The 18687-nt window shown below is 51.3% G+C and overlaps 1 protein-coding gene across 1 annotated transcript; it reads right to left on the reverse strand.

The window, feature by feature from the left end:
• Positions 1–145: 145 nt before the first annotated feature.
• Positions 146–17908, reverse strand: EPB42 (erythrocyte membrane protein band 4.2). The gene is made up of 13 exons (XM_060003566.1): positions 17899–17908; positions 16407–16592; positions 15230–15460; positions 12287–12405; positions 11257–11361; positions 10223–10400; positions 9490–9628; positions 9099–9202; positions 8080–8322; positions 6736–7035; positions 3584–3738; positions 2314–2447; positions 146–468 (listed from the first exon to the last, which is right to left on the reverse strand). Exons 1-13 carry the CDS (start codon positions 17906–17908, stop codon positions 306–308), a joined length of 2067 nt encoding a protein of 688 aa, XP_059859549.1. The 3' UTR covers positions 146–305.
• Between the last annotated feature and the right edge of the window lie 779 nt (positions 17909–18687).

Consider the following 18687-nt stretch of genomic DNA (forward strand, 5'->3'; position numbering starts at 1 on the left):
GGACTCAAAAAATCTGAATTTACTTATCTGAGTACCTTTACAAAGGCTTCTTTTTATTCCTCAAGCCCAGTAGTTTCCATTCTAAGACAACTAGTCTTCATGGGTGCCTTGAGCTGGGGTGACAGAAATGAATGAATGTCTTTTCTATTGATTTCTGGGAATGTAGTTTTGTTCTTGGTCACTCTTCTGGTCAACCTGAACAGAGATCTACTTGTCTGATAAGCAGAGTTTCTCTTCCCAGCACATTCGATTTTAGATTGTAGATTCAAGGGGTGGTTGGGGAGAGTGATGCTGGAGCTGGAAGTTTAAGCTGGAGTTTCAGGGGCTACCACAGTGACACTTCTGAAGTTGGTTAGGTTCTGGAACATGTTGCAGTCCATTTCCACAGTGAGCCTCTGGAGCCCCACCTGCATTGGTGTGAACTCGAGTTGGGTGCGCAAGGTGTTTCTGGACTGCACCGAACTTAATCTGAAATAAAGGAAAAGGCAGGTGCTAGTTCTGTCCCAGGGTCATTGCTTTGCTGGTCCCAGTGCCTCTGATCCTTACCTGCTTAAAGAAGTGGACTCTGAAGAAATAAACATCCAAGTACCTTGCTGTTAAAACAGAGGAGGTTTGAAGGGGATGGAAGGCAGGAGCCTCCTATGGTGAGCAGTTGTATGTTTGAGAAGAGAAACATCCTATTCTAAGGGCTTCCAAGTTACACCTGTTGTTTCATTTATCACCTGCGACTTCAGTCTGGTCTCGTTCTTAGTAATAGTATGTTTGGGAAGGCTGTTTTGGAACCCTCGTTGCTAACTGCAGTGGGTCCAGTGGGCATATTGAGATGTCAGTATGTCAACAGGTGGTGTTTTGCAGCCCTATTAGCAACCTTCTAGTCTGCCTGTGGACCTTCTTATGTTGACTGAGGGAATGGTGCAGATACTTTTGAGGAGCTTTGCCCCACAGTTGAGCTGGGAGAACACAGAAGTCTGGTTAAATGTTGGTAGTCCCTCCTCTCAACTTACGGGCAAGACTGACCCACTGAGTTTCTTGAGGTTGAGGCAGTGGCTCAACAACCAGACAACCTGTGAGGGACCTCATGGGTGGTAGGAGTAGGCATTGTGAACTCTAAACTGTATGTATGTATTCAGCAGAAGATGCTGTGGACTTCTTGAGAGAAGGAGCAATAATGAACGAAGATACAACATCTAAAACCAACAAGGCACTAATCTAGACTATACAGGGTTTGTGTATATACACACACACACACACACACACACACACACACACACAAATCAACAAGGAAAAAAGGCAGGAACACCAAAAGAAAAGTGGGCAAAGTTAAAAACAAACTATACAGAGGAGGAAATGGAAAAGGCTAATAAACATATGAAGAGTTACAAATTAAAACAATAATGAGATATTACCTTATCCTGTTAGACTGGAAAAAAAGACAAAGCTGGGTATTGCCAAGAATGGAGGAATCGTAGGAAGATAGAAACTGTCAAGTACTGCTGGAGGGAGTTGTAGACTCTTGCAGCCATTATGCAAGCCAATCTGATAGCACGTGGTCAAACCAGGTCATATCCTATGTCTCAGCTACTCCATTCCTGTGCATATTTCCCCCCACCTCCCACAGATTTTCAAGCGAGTATGTAAGGGGACGTATATCTGTAGTGTCTGAGAGTTGGAGGCGCTGTGGAGTGGTGTGGTAGGAAGTCGGGGGTGTACACGATGGAGTAATATGTAGCAGAAGCAATGGACTTGACATGTGGATGAATCGTAAAAACATAGTTCTGAGTGAAAAGAAAAAGAATTAGACGTAACACCGTTTACGTAAGTTACGAATACAGTACTCATGAAGCAACAGTACTCATACATACTAAAAAAGGGATATGAAGGGTGGTAGTGGGAATGGGGGTAGGGAATAGGAGTAAAAGAGAATGTAGAAATAAACAAAATTCTGTATTGTGTTGTCACTAGTAGAATGCAGCTCTCTGGCTTCACTGAGAGGCAGCCTACCCTCCCTGTGGCATTCCCTCCCACCCAGCCCTAACCCCCTCACCTGCATGCACCAGCAATACCCAGGCTCTCCCTGTGTGACCAGAACCGCGGCCAGCGTCAGGTGCCCGAGAGGCACAGAGCCTCCTCCGTCACTCCTGCACCCACATTGGTGGCCCCAGGATGAGAGAGGCCCTAATCCTTTAGTTCAACTCTGGCAGGTATTTTCTCTGTCTCCATAGACAAAGCAAAAAGACAGTCATCGATCTTGGGTTCCTGCCTTTCTGACCAGTTGAGATGTTTTTGTGGGTTGAGAAGCTTGCGGTCTCTTACCTGTAGCTCTTCTCTCTGTGAATGAGTCCCCTTCCGAAGATGGAGATCACACAGCCCTTCAAGGGAGCATCTAAGGAGTTATGGATGCTGACTGAGGCCGTAAGGGGCTGATGTTGCTCTGCTGTCTCTGGCATCTGTGGGAGATGCCAAGAGCACAGAGCTGCAGTCACTCCTTCCCCTCCTGGCCACCCTCCCTGAAGCCTCCTCAGTTACTCTCCTAGCTCTGCCATCCTCACCCAAACTCCACAGCTGACTTCTCTACCCCTCTACCTGCTCTTCCTGCATTTACTCTCACCCTTGACCCATCACTGACAACCTCTGATGGTGCCTTTCCCTCACTTAGAAACTTTGGAGGGTTTCCCATTGTCCTCAGAATCCAGCTTCGGTTGGCATTCAGAGCCCTTCCTGATCTGCTCCCAATCTACCTGCAGGCTCATCTGTTCCTCCCCTGACTGCAAGACACGCCAGCCTCTTCGGGCACCTTCGGAGCCTCAATGTACCCCTCAGGCTCCCCTCCTTTGGGCCTCTTTACTCAGCCTTCTCTCTGCAACGGCCTTCCCCCACCTCTGTACTGAAAGCTTACCCATTTTTCAAGGCCCAACACAAATGCCACATCCTCCATGAAGTCTTCCCCAAACCCACCAGCTGGAATTAATCCCCTTTACTTCACTTGTCCCAGAGCGACTTTGTACCTCTCCTAAAGCTCTGACATAAAAGACCACACGTTGTGTCTCCCTTGCCCAACTGTAATAACCTCTTCCAGAGCAGAGACCAGGTCACATTCGTTTTGGTCTGGGTAGACATGTGGAAAGAGTACTGGACCAAGAGCCCTAAGCCTCTAAAATGTCCTATTTTTATGATTGTGGACATGATGCTCTCTGGGACTGTTTCCTCCTCTGAACAATGGGAACAATTCCACCTCCCAGGGCTTTTGTATTAAAAGAAGTAAAAGAGGTGAAAATACATTGGCACATGTACAAAGTGCTAAATAAACATAAGCTGTTATTATCTCTGTAAGTATAGAGGCAGCAACTGGGAAGACCCCAATTTTAGAAAACTTTACTTAATCTGAACTAAAGTTGGAAGATTTAAACTTTAATAGCATGTATAAGAAACGATCTCTTTCAAGAGAAGGAGCTCTCAACCCAGCGTTTCCTGGTAGTTCTTCAGCACGGTCACCTGCTCTGAAGCTTGAGGGGCTCGGTGCCTTCTGAAATGGGGACCTGAGTAGCGGCAAATGCCAGTGATATGGGGAAGGACTGGTGCCTACCTCGATGGCAAGGTGTGGTCTGCAAATGGCGATGTCTTGCTGAGCAAAGCAGGTAGGGCTGGAGTGTGTTGCCATAGCGGTGAGTCTGAGGAAACTATTCTCTGGCGGGTTTTGTTTAAAATTGGAGAAGGACAGGAACGTGGAGATTTTCTCAGCTGAAACATATGACAGGTGGAGTCAGCACCCAGGGGTGAGTGCACGCGCCCTGGAAACAAGCAGTAGTTTCACACACAACGCAAAGGAGTCGGGACCTCACTGAAGCCAGAAAGATGCCTCATTCCTCACAGCAATTTCAAAATTGAACTCAGTCAAGAACCCACCCGTGACCACCATCCCTGCCGCCACTAACACTCTTGATGGACCACCTCCACAGGGCTGGGGAAAGGGCCCCTGTGAACTAGAACAAGTGAAGCTCTTGGAGCCTGTTTCCTTGTCTAATAACAATGCCTACCTGGAGGGACGGCTTGTGGTTCACGAGACAGTCATTAAGTGCTGGTCTCAGACCTGCCACCCAGCCGTGGCTGAATATATGTATGCTTAGTCCCCTCCCCTTCTCTGCTTCTGCTCTTTCCCTTTTGCAGAGAAAATGAAGCCATCCTTCGTCCTTGAGGAAGCCTCTCGAGCTCATGTTCTCATTCGCAACCTACAGACATAGACATCTACCCGTGCTGTTAACCCCCCCGGAGGGTGAGGCATCCCCCCTGCCCAAGTTCAGTCCTTTGCTTTTTAAATCAGTGCCCCACCCTGATCCCACCACTGCTTAGCTGTGTAACTTCGGGCAAATTATTTAATTCTTTGTGTCGTGGTCTCCTCATCTGTAAAGTGGGATAATAATGGTTCCTGCCTCATAAGGTCGTTATGAAGATAAATGAGATGATGCATATAGAACATTTAACACCATGTTTGCCAAAAACAAGTGCTCGATAAATGTGAGCTATAATTATTCTAGTTGCCTCTCATTTCCCCAAGGATTGCACCATCAATTATAACCCATCTCTCCTGAGGTTTCCGTCCTTTTCTCTCTGCTGATTCTTCCTCAGCATGTAAGTGGATTCTGCTGTCTCTCATCTTAAAAGAAAACAAAGAATACCCTCCTCCCCAGTGTCCCTGGCTTACTACCACCAGGTCTCCCTTCTTTTTCCATCCATTCTTCCAGGAAGGACTGCACACCTTGTCTCACTTCCTCAACTCTCAATCTGTTTAAGCCCCAGGAACCTGGTCTTTGCCATTGCTTCTCTGTCAGACCACTCTGTCAGTGGACGCTTTTCAGCCCTGACCTCTCATGGCCTCTCTGCTGACCTTGCTTCGTGCCCCCATCCTCTCTTTCACTTCTCAGTCTCTCACTCTGCTCTTTCCCTGACTGCCCCCTGCACCCCAACATGCTTGTGCTGCCTGGGTTTCCTCCTCACTCTCTCACAGTCCTCTCCCACTCCCCCCACCCCCAAACAGGCCTTTATCTTGAATACCAGGTTTAGGTTTCCAGCTGCCTACTGGCCGTCACAGCTTGGATGTCTTATGGGCTTTCAAATCCAACATGCCACAAACAGAACTCAACATCTTTCTCCCCAAACCTGCTCTTCCCCATTTGCCCTATTCTGGAGGCTCACCCAAGCTGGAAGCACCGTCTCCCCACATACACGAGTTCAATCTAGCCTACCTCTTCAATATGACTTCATTTGAAAAGTGCAGCTAGTTTAGTTTGTCCTTTATTTCTTGGCTTGATTATTACAAAACCTTCCAACCTCCAATCCAGTGGTTGTCGACATTGGATGTACATTAGAATCATATGGAAAGCTTTATAAAACAATCCCAGTGCCAGGCCACACCCCAAATCAATTATAACAGACTCTGACGGTGAGGCCCAAGCATCAGTATTTTTTAAATTCCCCAGGTGATTCAACATGCAGCCAAGGTTGAGAACCACGACTCTAATACGACCCCTTCCATTCCATTCTGCCCATGAATTTCTGATCACATTGACTCCCCTGGTTAAAACCTCCCGCCAGCTCCCCACTGCCCGGAGAACAAAACCCAAACTCCTCAGCAGGACCTACAAGCCCCTTCATGATCTGGCCTTGTCCAGCTCTCACACCACTCCCACACTCCATCCCTCCCTCCCTTGGAAAGGGATCAGGGTGGAGGGACTGGAGGCAGGGGGACCCATCAGGAGGCTGCTGCAATCATGTAGACAAGCACTATTCCACTGAGTCTCTTGCCTGCACATTGGAATCACCCAAGGACTTAAAACTTTTTCTGATGTTTGGGCAAACCATAGAGTTTCTGACTTAATTGGTCTGGGGTGCAGGCTGACCATCAAACTTCCCCCAGGTGGTTCTGATATGCAGCAAAGTTGGAGAACAACTGCTCTAGTCTAGGGAATTTCAACCCTAGAATAACCCAGGGAGCTCTGAAAAAATACCAGTGCCTGGATCCCATCCCAACTCAATTAAATAAGAATCTGAAGGAGGAGGAAGAAACTGAGCATATGTCCCTTCTTCCTGGAATGCCCTTGACCCACTTTTTTTTTGCGGTACGCGGGCCTCTCACCGCTGTGGCCTCTCCCGTTGCAGAGCACAGGCTCCGGACGCGCAGGCCCAGTGGCCATGGCTCACCCAGCGGCCATGGCTCACCCAGCGGCCATGGCTCACCCAGCGGCCATGGCTCACGGGCCCAGCCCCTCCGCAGCATGTGGGATCCTCCCGGACCGGGGCACGAACCCGCGTCCCCTGCATCGGCAGGCGGACTCTCAACCACTGCGCCACCAGGGAAGCCCGCCCTTGACTCACTTTACTGTCTGACACTGTCCTACTCAACCTTCAAGACAGAGGGCAGCCCAATTTACCTGGGGGCAGCCTGCTCCAGCCTGGGTAAGACGCTAACCTGCCATTGTACTCTATTTACCTTATCAAACACTTCTTACACTGTCTGTTTGCTTATATAACTGCAATCAGAATTGTGGGTTTTTTTCCCTGTGTGAAGCTCAATAAATATGTGTTGAATGAGAAAGAGAGAGAGAAAGAGAGAGAGAGAGGGCACACCAGGGGCTAGATGCTATCTCTTCAGATCTGCAGGGGGTGCTGTATGGCTGCTGCCTGCCCAGGGCGGGAGCTGGGTGTGTGGAGTGTCTGGGGAGGGGGGCCGTAGAGAGTTACCTGAGTTGGCCCTGAGTGTAAGGACAAGCTTCTTCGTCCAGAGCTTGGCAGCAAGGACACCATTGTAGTACACTGCCTGCAGCCCAACAGCCAGCTGCACCTCTTTATCATGGTCACTAGGGTTTAACAAGTTCACAGAGAACCGGGCGTCCCCTCCCAGGGCTAGGGAGCTGGGTGCTTCCAAGAAGAAATGTAAAGGATCATCAGTCTCGAGACTGGGAGGATGGATGCCATCGTCTTTCCCATGTTTCATTCTGTTTTCCTGGACCTTCTCCAGCACCTCTTTTTCTTGAAGAGATCCTGAAGAATGGAATAAACAAAGCAGACCTCTTACCCAGCAGCTGTAGACCCTTCTAATAGCAGCCCAGGATTAAGGTTCATTTCCCCGCTGCTATTCAAATGCCAAAGCCACATGAGCTTTGCAAACCTCTAGGTCCATATTTAGCTAAAAAAAGATCTGTGTTAGACCCACCACAGATACAGTGTATCTCTTCCAAGCCACTCATGGGATCAAGTTCTTCAAGTGCTATGAATTTGCCCCTTGAACGGTGAGAGAGCTAGTTTTTGTACAAGTTGCAGGGACTTGAATCTTCCTAAGTGAAGAAGTTTGGACTTATTCCAAGGGCAATGGAGGCCATGGAATATTCTGGAACAGGAATATTCTGTAACATAATTATATTTGTGTCTTGTGAAGCTCATTCTGGAAACTGTAAGTTGAAAATAGAGTAATGATGGGGAGACTGGAGGCGGGGGTCTAGTTAGGAGGCTGCTGCAATACTTTAGACGAGAGATGATGAGGCCCTGGATGACCTACAGGCAATGGGGAAGGAGATGAGGAGATGGGTGTGAGAGTACAGTGGGGTGGTGATGGGGGAGACTCAAGGACAGTGCAGGGCTTCTTGTTTGGACAAATGGGTGGACACTGCAGTGGTGGGCTCCAAATCAGCTTGGGGGGTGTTGAAGGAGAGCAGAAGAGGGAGAACCTCTCTTGGCAGCTGGGCTTGGTATTAACTGTGCTGTTGTATAGCAGTGGTTCTTAACTGGGGGCAGTTGTGCCCCCAGGGGACATCTGGAAATGTTGGGAGACATTTCTGGTTGTCACAACTGATGGCAGTGGTTGAGGGGGAGCCGGCATCTAGTGGATAGAGGCCAGGAATGCTGCTGAATGTCCTATGGTGCACAGCCCTCCACAACGAAGTTAGCCAGTCCAGAATGTGAATAATGTCAAACAGGGCTGAGAAATTCTGTTTTATATGATGGGGAAAGGACCTCTCTTTGGCCTGCGTGTGTCTGGCCCATTCTTTTCCTCCTGTTGCTGTTTCAGGGCCCTCCTCTGCCCAGTACCTTCAGGATACTTGTAGTTCTGCGTGATGTCCTCACAGCGGTCACAGTCCACACCCTTGGTGCTGATGTTGTTGCCAACATACTTAGTGTTGGAGTCGGTCAGCTCCAGTGTCCCATCCTCGTGGCACTTCCAGACCACACATGAGGCATTTATCGAGGCAAAAATGTCTGATACTGCAGGGGTCAGCCCCAGCGTCCCCTCCTTGACTGCTTTGACTGGGACCAGATCACAGGCCTCCAGGACTGAGGGAGAGAAAGGGAGAAAGGTCGGTGAGCGAGAGGAACCACGCCCAGACCTCAGCTTGGGTCAGAGCTCACAACAGCAGTCCCCATCCTATGCCCTATTGTCCCTCCCCTGGGATCAAGGTCAGAGGTGGGCACTAGGCAAGGTTTCTGAGAGGGCACTGCTGAGGTGAAACTCACTATTTAGCGACAACACTTTTTGGTCATGGCCTATGGCAGGAGCCCTCTCAGAAACTGGACAGGTAATAACCTCAGAGGTACAGAGTACACGGGAGTTCCTAAGCCAGCTTGACTACAGACAAGATAGGGATAGGTTGCCTTTGCTGAGCACTTCCTATGTGCTAGGCTCTGTGACAGTTCTGTTCCTGGGAAAGGAAGAGCCATCCTTTTATAACTCCTGAAGACTCCTTTTCTGAGCTTGAGCCTATCCTGATATCCTCTTCATCCACATCCAGAACCCCAGAAGTCCCACTCTACAAGCTGTCTTAAGACCCTCTGCCCTTCCATGAGACTCAGCTCCCTCACCTGTTGCTCTGAGGGGGGCTAGTCTCCCTGAGACCTTGGGGCCAAGATGGCTAACTCATTTGTTCCCTTGAGCCTGTGGGCATCAGGTCAGCATTCTGCTGGTCACTATCATTCCTGGCGCTTCTCCTGTTTTAGGGGATGCAGACCCCCTTTGGACCACCTGCTACCCCTCTTTCCTCTCCGAAGGACTCTTTGTCCTCCTGCAGCTCTGTGCAGCCCAGGGAAGTCCTGGGCCCATGCCCAGGCTTTACCTCCACCTCCATTAGGGGCACTTGGGTACAGAATCTGCCATCCGTCATAACCCTGGGGCAGAGCAGGCCGAGCCATCCAGCACTCCGTGGAAGTCTGGAAGATCCTGAAGGTAGCAAAGGAAGCAACTCAAATGGGGAAAAAAAGAGTCCCGAAGTGGTCCTAGAAATGACAGAGCTGTTACTAGGGGGATAGGAGGATGCTGCATAAAAGTGGTTGCAACACTCCTGGGAAGGGGCATGCACTCCACAACTCACCCTGACCATCAGCATGCTGCTGTCAAGAGTCTTGAAGGCCTACTCTCAGCAGGGCCCCTTGGGGTTCCCATGGGTGACACCCCGCGGGCTTGGAGCCCTTCCAGGTCTGGGACCTCATCCCCTTCGGGCTTCTCACCAGATTCTGCCTCTGTGGCCTTCTCCATTCTGAAGCCCCTCCTCACTGTAGTACTCATCTACGAGCAGGCCCCCGCCAGTGCCCTGGGCTGAGGTGAACGTGGTAACGACGCGGGCAGGGATTCCCAGGCCTCTCAGCACTGCATGGAAGGGGGCAGGGGGTCAGGGCACCAGAGAGGCCTGGGATCTGGAGGGCAGGGTACATGGCTAGCGTTTTCAGGGTCTCCTCTGGACACCGGGCACTTTCACTATCTTAAATGCCAGGTGATATTGTGGAAAGAGAAGGGGCACAGGCACCAGAAAGTTAGAATTGACACCAGCCAGACCCAGGCCATATGAGGGCCCAGAAACGAGGAACAAACCAGTTACACAGCAGGCAGAGTACACAGCGGAGGGAGGCTTACGGGATACACAGCAGGGCTTGCTTTCCTGGGGCAGGGCCAGGGGAAGCTTTGGGGAAAAGTGAGTTTGGGAGCAGAGCTCTCCAGATGGGCCCAAGTTTGCCGAAGGGGCAAAAGGAGCGGCAGCTGGTTGGGAGGAGTTGCTTGGGATAAGTAGCTGGTTTCTTGGCCAGACGGAAGCAGAAGCAGTTATAACTGCACCGGAAGCAGTTATGGGTGTGATTGGAGGCGGGGAAGTGCTGCGGGTGGAGGAGGGGCAACCCAAGAAGCAGGGCAGACACTGCGCCGTCGCCAAGGGGACGTTTGGGTGCGTCAGGCAAGTCTGCTCTGTACCTGTGCAAGCAACGGCGGCCAACACCCAGGCCTGACCATCATACACGGGCCTCCCCTGGCCCTTGACCCACTGCCGCAGGATGGGCGCGCTGCCCCGGCGCTTGTTCAGCAAGGCCTTTTCCTCGGTGGTCTGGATCTGCGGGGTGGGCAGGACACTCTTCTCCTTGAGGGCGTGCAGCTGTTTGGGGAAATGTGAATGGGCAAGGAGGGCTCATCACAGTTCTCCAAGGGGGCGTGAACAGACCACCTGCATGGCAATCACCTGGAACTTGTTAAAGCTGTGTGTCCCTGGGCAGTGAAAGCACTGAGTCCTAACCACTGGACCACCAGGGAATTCCTGGGACTCCTCCTTTTTAACAAGTCCTCCAGAAGCAGGGCTTCATGGACCGTCGTGAAAAACAAAACTCAGGACACAAGAGCAGCAGGAGGGCTGCCCCTTGGCCTGCCTGGCTCCCATTCCTTGTAAGTGTTTGCACCTGGGGCCTCGAGGCCCACGCATCCCAAGCTTCCTCCCCCTCGCAGGCTGGCCCTGTCCCTCACCAGCTCTTCAGAGGCGTGGACGGAGCCACATGAGGAAATGCGGGACACGTTATTCCTGTGAGAGAACTTTTAAGGACAACAGGAAAGCACCAAGCTACCTTCATGGGAATAATTTAGAAATGAGAACAAATGCCTTTGACCACCTTAGCAGCAAACACTGGGTAAGATGGATGTGACCCCCTTCCTCCCAGGGACCTAAGCCCCCAGGTTGGGCTGGGGGTGGGGAGGAAGGGAGGGGCCAAGGAAATCCGGGCCAGTTTTAGTCCTTGCTGGCTTGTGTCCTGAGGGATGACACCTCCCTGTGCTTTTCTCTCCCCTGTGGATGCTACTGTCCTTCCCTCCTCACTCAGAACCTTCTTCAAGGACTGTCCCCCACACCCTGGGAGGAGGGGACCACTTGTGATTTGAAGATCGCCAGGGCCGTAGAGGTGGGGCAGCTCTGTCAGAGGGCTGCCGTCTCGTCACCTCCCCCTCCCGACCCTGTCCTCACTCACCAATGCACCCAAGACACGGGCCACATGCACGGGGTTGCCCCACTTCTCCACCCGCTTGTCCACGCTCAGTAAGTCCAGGCTGAGGTCGATGACATCCTCCTCGAACTATAAGGACCACACAGGGCCATGATGGTGGGTGTGCAGGTCAGGCATTCTTCCCACAAGTCAACCCCGTCCCCTCGTCCTTCTCCAGACTCAGGCTCCACTCCTTCCTGCCTTGCCCCCTCGGGAGTTCTGGCTTTTCCCTCTGCCCCCAGGGCTGCCTGGTCCCTGTGCCCGGCACTCCAGCCCTTTGCCTCTTCTGTCGTCTGACTCCTGATAGCGTGAGCTCTTGAGCACCAGGGCCGTGTCGAGTCCTCTCATTTCTATCGTTTTCTGTGTCATTTGCTCCCACTGCCCCTGACAGGGCAGTCCTGTGTGGGGGCAGATAAGACGGCAGCTCCTGCTCTTGAGGAGCCCGGGGTTAGGAGTGAGGGGGACATGTGGCTGCTTAGGCTACAGATCTCAGCAACATGGCCAGGGCTCTAGGAGAGATGCCCACCCAGAGAGCACAGTGGAGAGAGTCACTCTGCCTCTGGGGGCTGGGGAAGGCTTTCAGAGGGCCTTAAAAGATGGGTAGGAGTTTTCCAGGGGATAAGGGAGGGAAGGTATTCCTGGCAGAGGGAACATTCAGCCTGCACATTCAAGGGATGGCCAGGGGCTGGAGCATGGAGTGGCTCTTGGGGAAAGGAAAGCAGTGGCCTGGCTGTGAAGAGCCTTGCGTGTCAAGCCCGGGGATTTGTGTTTTATCCTGTAGATGGTGGGAATTTAACAGAGGTTTGATTTGCGTCGTCTTTAGGAAGATAACTCTGGAAGCTGTGGAGGATGGTCTAGTGTGGCTCTGAGGGAGGAGAGGTACCACGGGGCTGAAACTGCATAAAGAAATGGCCTCATGACCAGGGGATTTTGGACCTGCCCAGTCTGTTTGACCTGAGTACTGAAGGTTATGGGACACTCACTGTCCCTGAGGCTTCCCCGGAGGCCCCTGTACCTGGCCAAAGTCCCAGGGCTCAGCCTGGATGCAGTCAGCTGTGCCCAGGAAGATGAGGCCGTTCTGGTTCAGCAAGTACTCCCTGCGTTGAGCTTCATTCGCCAGGAACACAGCATCCTCTGGAGAGAAGCAGGCAAGAATGAGGCTCTGGGGGATACTGGGCTTGCCCTCCACCTCCAGGCCTCTGCCCTCCATGCTCAGGTGGGATTCAGCTGCAGGCCTTCTCTTCAGCTCCAGGCCTGATGGGGACTGAGGAGGAACCCCCTCTTTTCACCCCACACTGGGATCCAGGCTCCTCTCTGGTGAGAGTGGGGAAGGGGGTCAGAGTCCCTGGGTCAGCCATGGTGGCCTTCATGGTCAGCCAGCCAACAGGAACAAGCCAACCTTAAAAGGCCTGCTGGTTCCCGAAGATACTTGCAGCCAGAGTGCTAGTGAACCAAGAGAATTTGGCAACAGCCCAGGGAGCGTCCCAGGGGGCCTGTTATGTCTCTCTCACAAGTTCAACCAAAAAAAAAAAAGTGATTCCGAAAAACCAATCAAACGTGTTGACAGGCATGAGCAGAAGGGAATTTGAGCAGGTATGTGTAGAGCGGTAGCCAGAGCATTAGCTTCCACCCAGGGTGTCCAAGTGGGTCTGGGACTCCTATGGTCTCTCCCCGCTGCCTCTCCTGCTGTCTTCATCCGAGGGTTGGGCTGGGGATCATGAGGAGGGTGGGGGCTTTAAGGAGGCCATCACCCACTCTAGGAAGCTGGGAGCAGCAGAGGGACCTGCTCTGCTTGCCAAGTGTCTCCCTCTGCCTAGTGCTAGGTGTGAAGTGGGGGGTGGTAGACTAGTTCCTGGTGACTAGAAATAGAAGAGGATTTCCAAACCATCCCCCAGGCATCCAACTGGGATGAGGGTACTCAAAGTAAAAGAAGGATGGCATATTAGAAATCAAGAATCCCTGAAAAACCTGGGACAGAAGATCACAGAACCATGGGCCCAAGGAGCCCTGGGCCCCTGCCCCTCCATCCTTAGTACTGTCTGTGAAGTCAGCTGGACATCACTTCTTTGGAAATCACTTTAAACTGAGGTGTTTGGCCCCAGGCCCTGCAGGCTGTGGGAAGTACATTTTCAGAGCATAGGTAGCAGCCCCTCCTCTTCTCTGCTTGGGTGTAGCCCCTCCCCCCTTTATAAAGTCCCTGCTTATGAATAGGATTCTTTCATTACAGGGTGCAAAATTTCCTTTTGAATCCAGGAGAGCCCCATCTCCAAGTATGCTAAGATGAGACTGAGTCCCAGATAACCTCTGAAAATCTCTTACCTCCCAGGTGAGCAGTGTCAACAACTCACTCCTGGCCAGACAGACCCTGCCCCCCTCCACGCCTCCCTCACCCCCATAGAGAGGGCTTCCCTACACAGGTCCCTACAAGCCAGGCATGGAGGCAAGAATCCTGGCACTGAGTCAAGACTGTGAGCTCCCTCTGAACCAAGCACTGTCCCAGAACTGTCTTTGCTGTGTCTTTGCTCTGGCCATCAGGGTCTAACTCTGGATGTGGGCTCAAAGTCAGCGAGGCAGGTACACTAAACCCTCAGTTTTGGAGGGAATGGCTTGAGGGTCTTTCAGTGTACGGAGAGCCATGGGGCCTCCCCCAGCTGAAGGGGCCCTGAATCCACACTCACCCACATGGGGCAAGGGCACCTCAATGGACACTAGTTCTCATCCATTGTTCAACCTGCCAAACCCCTTGGAGCAGAAGCAAAGGGCCTGAACTGAGGAGAGACAGGGCCACCTGAAAGAGGGGATACTGCAGAACCCCAGCCTGGGCAAAAGAAGTGGAGATAGGGAGCTCACTGGGATTCAGGTGCCATATAGAAAGGGCATCAGGTACTGGGGTGCAGGAACCTGGTAAGATTTCTTCTACTTCCCCTTGTTCCCAGCCCTGCCTCGTAATGAGGCTGTGAAAGGAAAAGGCTTGTCTGGCGTAGCAGGGACAGGCAAGCAGGAGGAAACTTTGCCTGTCCCCCAAACAACCGTTCAGGGAACACAAAGGTTTAAGGTGGGGGGTGGCAGATTCTAAAGGGAAGACAGATTCAGTCTTCAGAATGGGCAGGAAGAGGAAATGTTCTCTTAGCTCCTGTTTGGAGCACGTCAGCCATGTCTGATGACTTTTCTAGATGAAATAGTCCCGACAGCTAGAGCTGAGCTTTGCCAGAGGTGGCCACTGGAGGCCACCTGACCCCAGGAAGTCCACCCAGAGGCTGCTGAGCTAGGGAGGCTGGCTGTTTGATTTGTTGCTCCAGGCAGATATTGGGATAGGTCATTGTGGAGAGAACCCAGCAGTCTGTAGTAAGGACAGAACTAACAAGTGGAGAAAAGCAGAGAGCTCAGAAAGGAAGATTTACTGTGAAGTTGAAGCTGCAGCTTTGGGCCCCCCACCAGTACAGACCCCTATAAGCCCAGGGAGGAGCCTTAGCAATTCAAAATTCTGTGTTCTTTTTCTGAAAGAGGGTCCCCCAAATTATATAAACTTCAGGTCCCACAAAACCTGGATTCACCCTGGAGACAGACTATGGGAGCCCAGGGAGGGAACAGAGAAGCCCGTCCCTCAGGTCGCCTCTTTTCCTGAAGCGCTTTCCAGCTCTTGGCCCCTGTCCTGTTATAAAAGAGGGTAGTTCTCCTAGGGTCATCTCAGTGAGTCTCAGCTCCTGTGACCAAATAGCCTGAGCCAGCACCAGACAAGCCTCTGCTCTCAGTGGGAAGCCGTGGGCTGCTTCTTCCAAGATGACCCCAAGAGAGGACCCTCGGTCTGAGAGGCCATTCATCCGGAAGGCAGGCACCACAGGAGCTGAGTGCTAGTGCCGCCCTAGAGCGAGCTGGGTCCTGAGGCCTGGAGCAGTCGCACCCCAGCTCCGGGGCCTTGAGTCCTTTGTAGCCCAGGCTGGCCAAGGTCCAAACTCACCTCGACCCCAGGGGTTAAAGAGCAGCGTGAACTGGCCCAGGCATTGCTTCCTGCCTGAAACCTGCAGCAGGAGTGAGTAGTGGCCAATGACAGCGTCTGCGGGTGTGGTCACAGAGATAGTCCAGGACTGGTCATCTCTCTCCTCCACCATTGCACTCCACCACTTCCGGTCCCCAAGACTGGAAATTGAGAACGTGGCTTGGGTCTGGTTGGCCTTGGAAGGCTGCTCTCCTGCAGTCATACAGAGATGAAGTGGTCATTTGGATCTCTTTGCCACAACTCAGAGTAACAAAGTGAAGTATCCCAAAGATGGAGCAAGTGAAAATTAGATTAGGAGGAGAATGAAAGCAGCCCATCCAGGAATGGGAGGCAGTAAAGGGTGATGGGAGAGCACAGGTCCTCAGCGCTCATGGACCTAAATCTAGAAAAGGTTCATAGTGTATAACATGGGTGTAGTAATGATACCTCTTTCATAGGGCCAACATGAGGTTGTTTTTTTTTAATACATTTATTTATTTTATTTATGTATTTTTGGCTGCATTGAGTCTTTGTTGCGGTGCGCGGGCTTCTCATTGCAGTGGCTTCTCTTGTTGCAGAGCGTGGGCTGTAAGCACGCAGCCTTCAGTAGTTGTGGCACATGGGCTCAGTAGTTGTGGCTCACAGGCTCAGTAGTTGTGGCCTGCAGACTGTAGAGTGCAGGCTCAGTAGTTGTGGCACACAGGCTTAGTTGCTCTGCAGCATGTGGGATCTTCCTGGACCAGGGCTCGAACCCGTGTCCCCTTCATTGGCAGGAGGATTCTTAACCACTGCACCATGAGGGAAGCCCCCAATGTGAGGTTTTAATGAGCCCTTGGCTCAATATCTGACATGTAGTACAGATTCAGCAAGTAGTAGCAATTAAATGTTATATTTAGCCTAGGTTAAATCCCATTCAGACTTTTCTACAAAACTGATATTATATATGCAACAAAGGAACCCCTTAGTGATAATGCGGCTGAGAAACTTCTGAATCATAATAAATGCTACTTATTATGCATATTGTCTCATCCTCACAGGCCCTGCCAGTGGGCAGGACTTCTGGAGGCCCAGGTGCAGTGTGAGCCATGTGCCCCTTGGTGGGCAAGAGAAAGAAACCCCCAGTCCTGCTGCCAAAGAGGTCGAGGCCTGCCCCACTCACCAGTTTGTGCAATGAGGACTACCTTCTTCAGGGTATGCAAAAATGTGCGGATTGGAGCCCAGAAGTTCAGGCTGATGGTGAAGGGCTGCCCCCTCCTCACAATGAGGCGCTGGGAGCTGATGTCATTGGTGTGGTGCTCTACATTGTTTCTTGCTGCCTGGAAGTCGCAGCTCTTGATCCCCAGGCCTGTTGTGAAAAGAAAGAAATCATGGAGACTAGGCAAATATGACAACGTCAGTAAATGCAGAGACGCTGGAGTCAGAGACCAGGGTTTAAATCTTTGGCTCAACTCACTTACTAGCTGTGCGATCTCAGGCAAGTAACTTAACTACTCTGAGCCTCAGTTTCCTCTTCCTTAGAACAATCATCCCTCCTTGCAGGGTTGTGGAAAGCAAATGAGGTAATGTATATAATACGCTTGGCACCATGTCAGACACATAGTAAGTCCCATTAAGTAGGACTGTTACTATTATTAATAAGAGCGAAGCTTGTTCTCATTGTCAACCCCACTTTCTGGTCCCAATCCAGAAGCAATGAATAAAATCCAGAATTTTGCTCACCCCTACTCATTTTTTTCCTAAGAACACAATCAGACAACTTTTAGAGCTGGTTTTGAAATCACTGAGTCCAATTGTTTTGTTTTATAGGTGAGAAGAGTGAGGCCCAGAGAGCAGAAGCAACTCACTCGAGATTGCACGTGGCTCTTTCACCTAAAGGCTCATTAAACCCTTGGTACCATGCAGCCCAGAAAAACGCTACAAGAAGGGGGCCTGTGAGTATCATGACGTCCCCTCAGGCAGTTCTCACTTTACATCGAGAACTTGTAAATGTAAATGTGCTAACAGAGGCCCCTGAGATTTCTGCATTCTCTGCTGCTGCCTGTTTCCCGGCTTGGTGTCTGCCTCTGCCCCTTTTAGTTGGATTCCCTGGCTCCTACCTTCCTTCTCTCCCATTTAGCTTTGATGTACCACAACCTAGTGAGAAGAGCCATGTTAGGATGATCCTGGGATAAAGAATACAAATCCGTATAACCACCATCATCATCTTACCACCATCATCATGACGATGACCAATTTACCACCAACAACCTACCCTATTGCCACTCCATAGCCATGCTCCCAGTACCATCGCTACCACAGCACCCACCACCACTTCCCACCATAATCCACCTCCGTCATCTCCACTGCTGCCAGCACCGACTACTACCCTTCCCCCCAGAGCCACACAACCATTACCTCCAGTACCACCAGTACCCACTGCCAGCCCCCACACCTCAGCCCCTCCACCAGCAGCAGCACCCGTTTACTATCCCCCTACCATAGCCCTACCGCCCGCCATCACCTCCACCACCATTAGCACCCACTACCACCTCGCCGTCACGATCACATCATCGTCACCTCCACCACCATTCTGCTTCTTTTAATGAAAACATGTAAGGATGGAGGAGCTACTGAGAGCCCAGTAAGCCCTGTGGAGAGCAGGCTTGGCTCACCTTGTCCCATGGCTGCAGGCTGCTCTTATCCACTTGGCTATAGGAAATGCCTGTCTTGAACTGTTGCTCTGAGCTTCCTCTCTGAATCTGTCTTCCAGACAGAAAATGATGAAGGCACTTTTGTTGGCTTAAGAATCTGTAAATACTGGAGTTTCCTTCTGCTTCCCCACATGTTTGTCTCTCCTGCTCCTTCCCCTCTGGTATCTCTTGGACCAGCTGCTAGGAGTTCCCCTTTCTCGTTTTATCTCTTGTGCCAGGAGGCCCAGACAGGGGTATGTCTGACAGGCTGGAGTGGGGGGTGGAGGGGGGCAAGATCTGACAGTTGGAGAAGCCCAGGTAAGCTTCTAAGCCTCTTGCTTCAGTGGCCTCAAGAGACCCTCAGAGATGTTACCTGGATGACACTGAAAGACTCTGGAAGGAGGCCCATATCCAACTCCAAATTCAGGGCCTAAACATATCATGAGCTGCAAGCTGTTAGATGTTCATGGGCCATTTTGATAGTATAAAGAGAGAACATGTGTGTCTGCGATTCATCTGTGTGAAAGAGATTAGCAGGTGGAATTTGTTGGTGAAAAATAAATGTCCTAAAAGCAGAAGCAAGAGCTCTGCCTCTTCCAAGCCTGATGGGTTTGAGACACTCTACCAGAAGGTTTGGAACTCTGTTGGGACTTAGGGCTTATGTCTTTCCTATTTCTGCTTGTTTAGTCAACAAGGACACGACACAGAGGAGGATCTCCTATTTGGTCCTCTTTGGCCTCCTGGGTTTTATCTGGGCTTCTGAGACTGGGT

The sequence above is a fragment of the Delphinus delphis genome, chromosome 2, assembly GCF_949987515.2.
Source record: "Delphinus delphis chromosome 2, mDelDel1.2, whole genome shotgun sequence".
NCBI lineage: Eukaryota > Metazoa > Chordata > Mammalia > Artiodactyla > Delphinidae > Delphinus > Delphinus delphis.

Excerpts from the sequence above, each read along its gene's own strand:
- EPB42 (XM_060003566.1), bottom strand. Across the intron at positions 11,362-12,286 it reads AGCCCTGGGACTTTGGCCAG|TTCGAGGAGGATGTCATCGA; the intron begins GTACAGGGGCCT and ends TGGTCCTTATAG. Across the intron at positions 10,401-11,256 it reads CCCGTGTCTTGGGTGCATTG|CTGCACGCCCTCAAGGAGAA; the intron begins GTGAGTGAGGAC and ends TTCCCCAAACAG.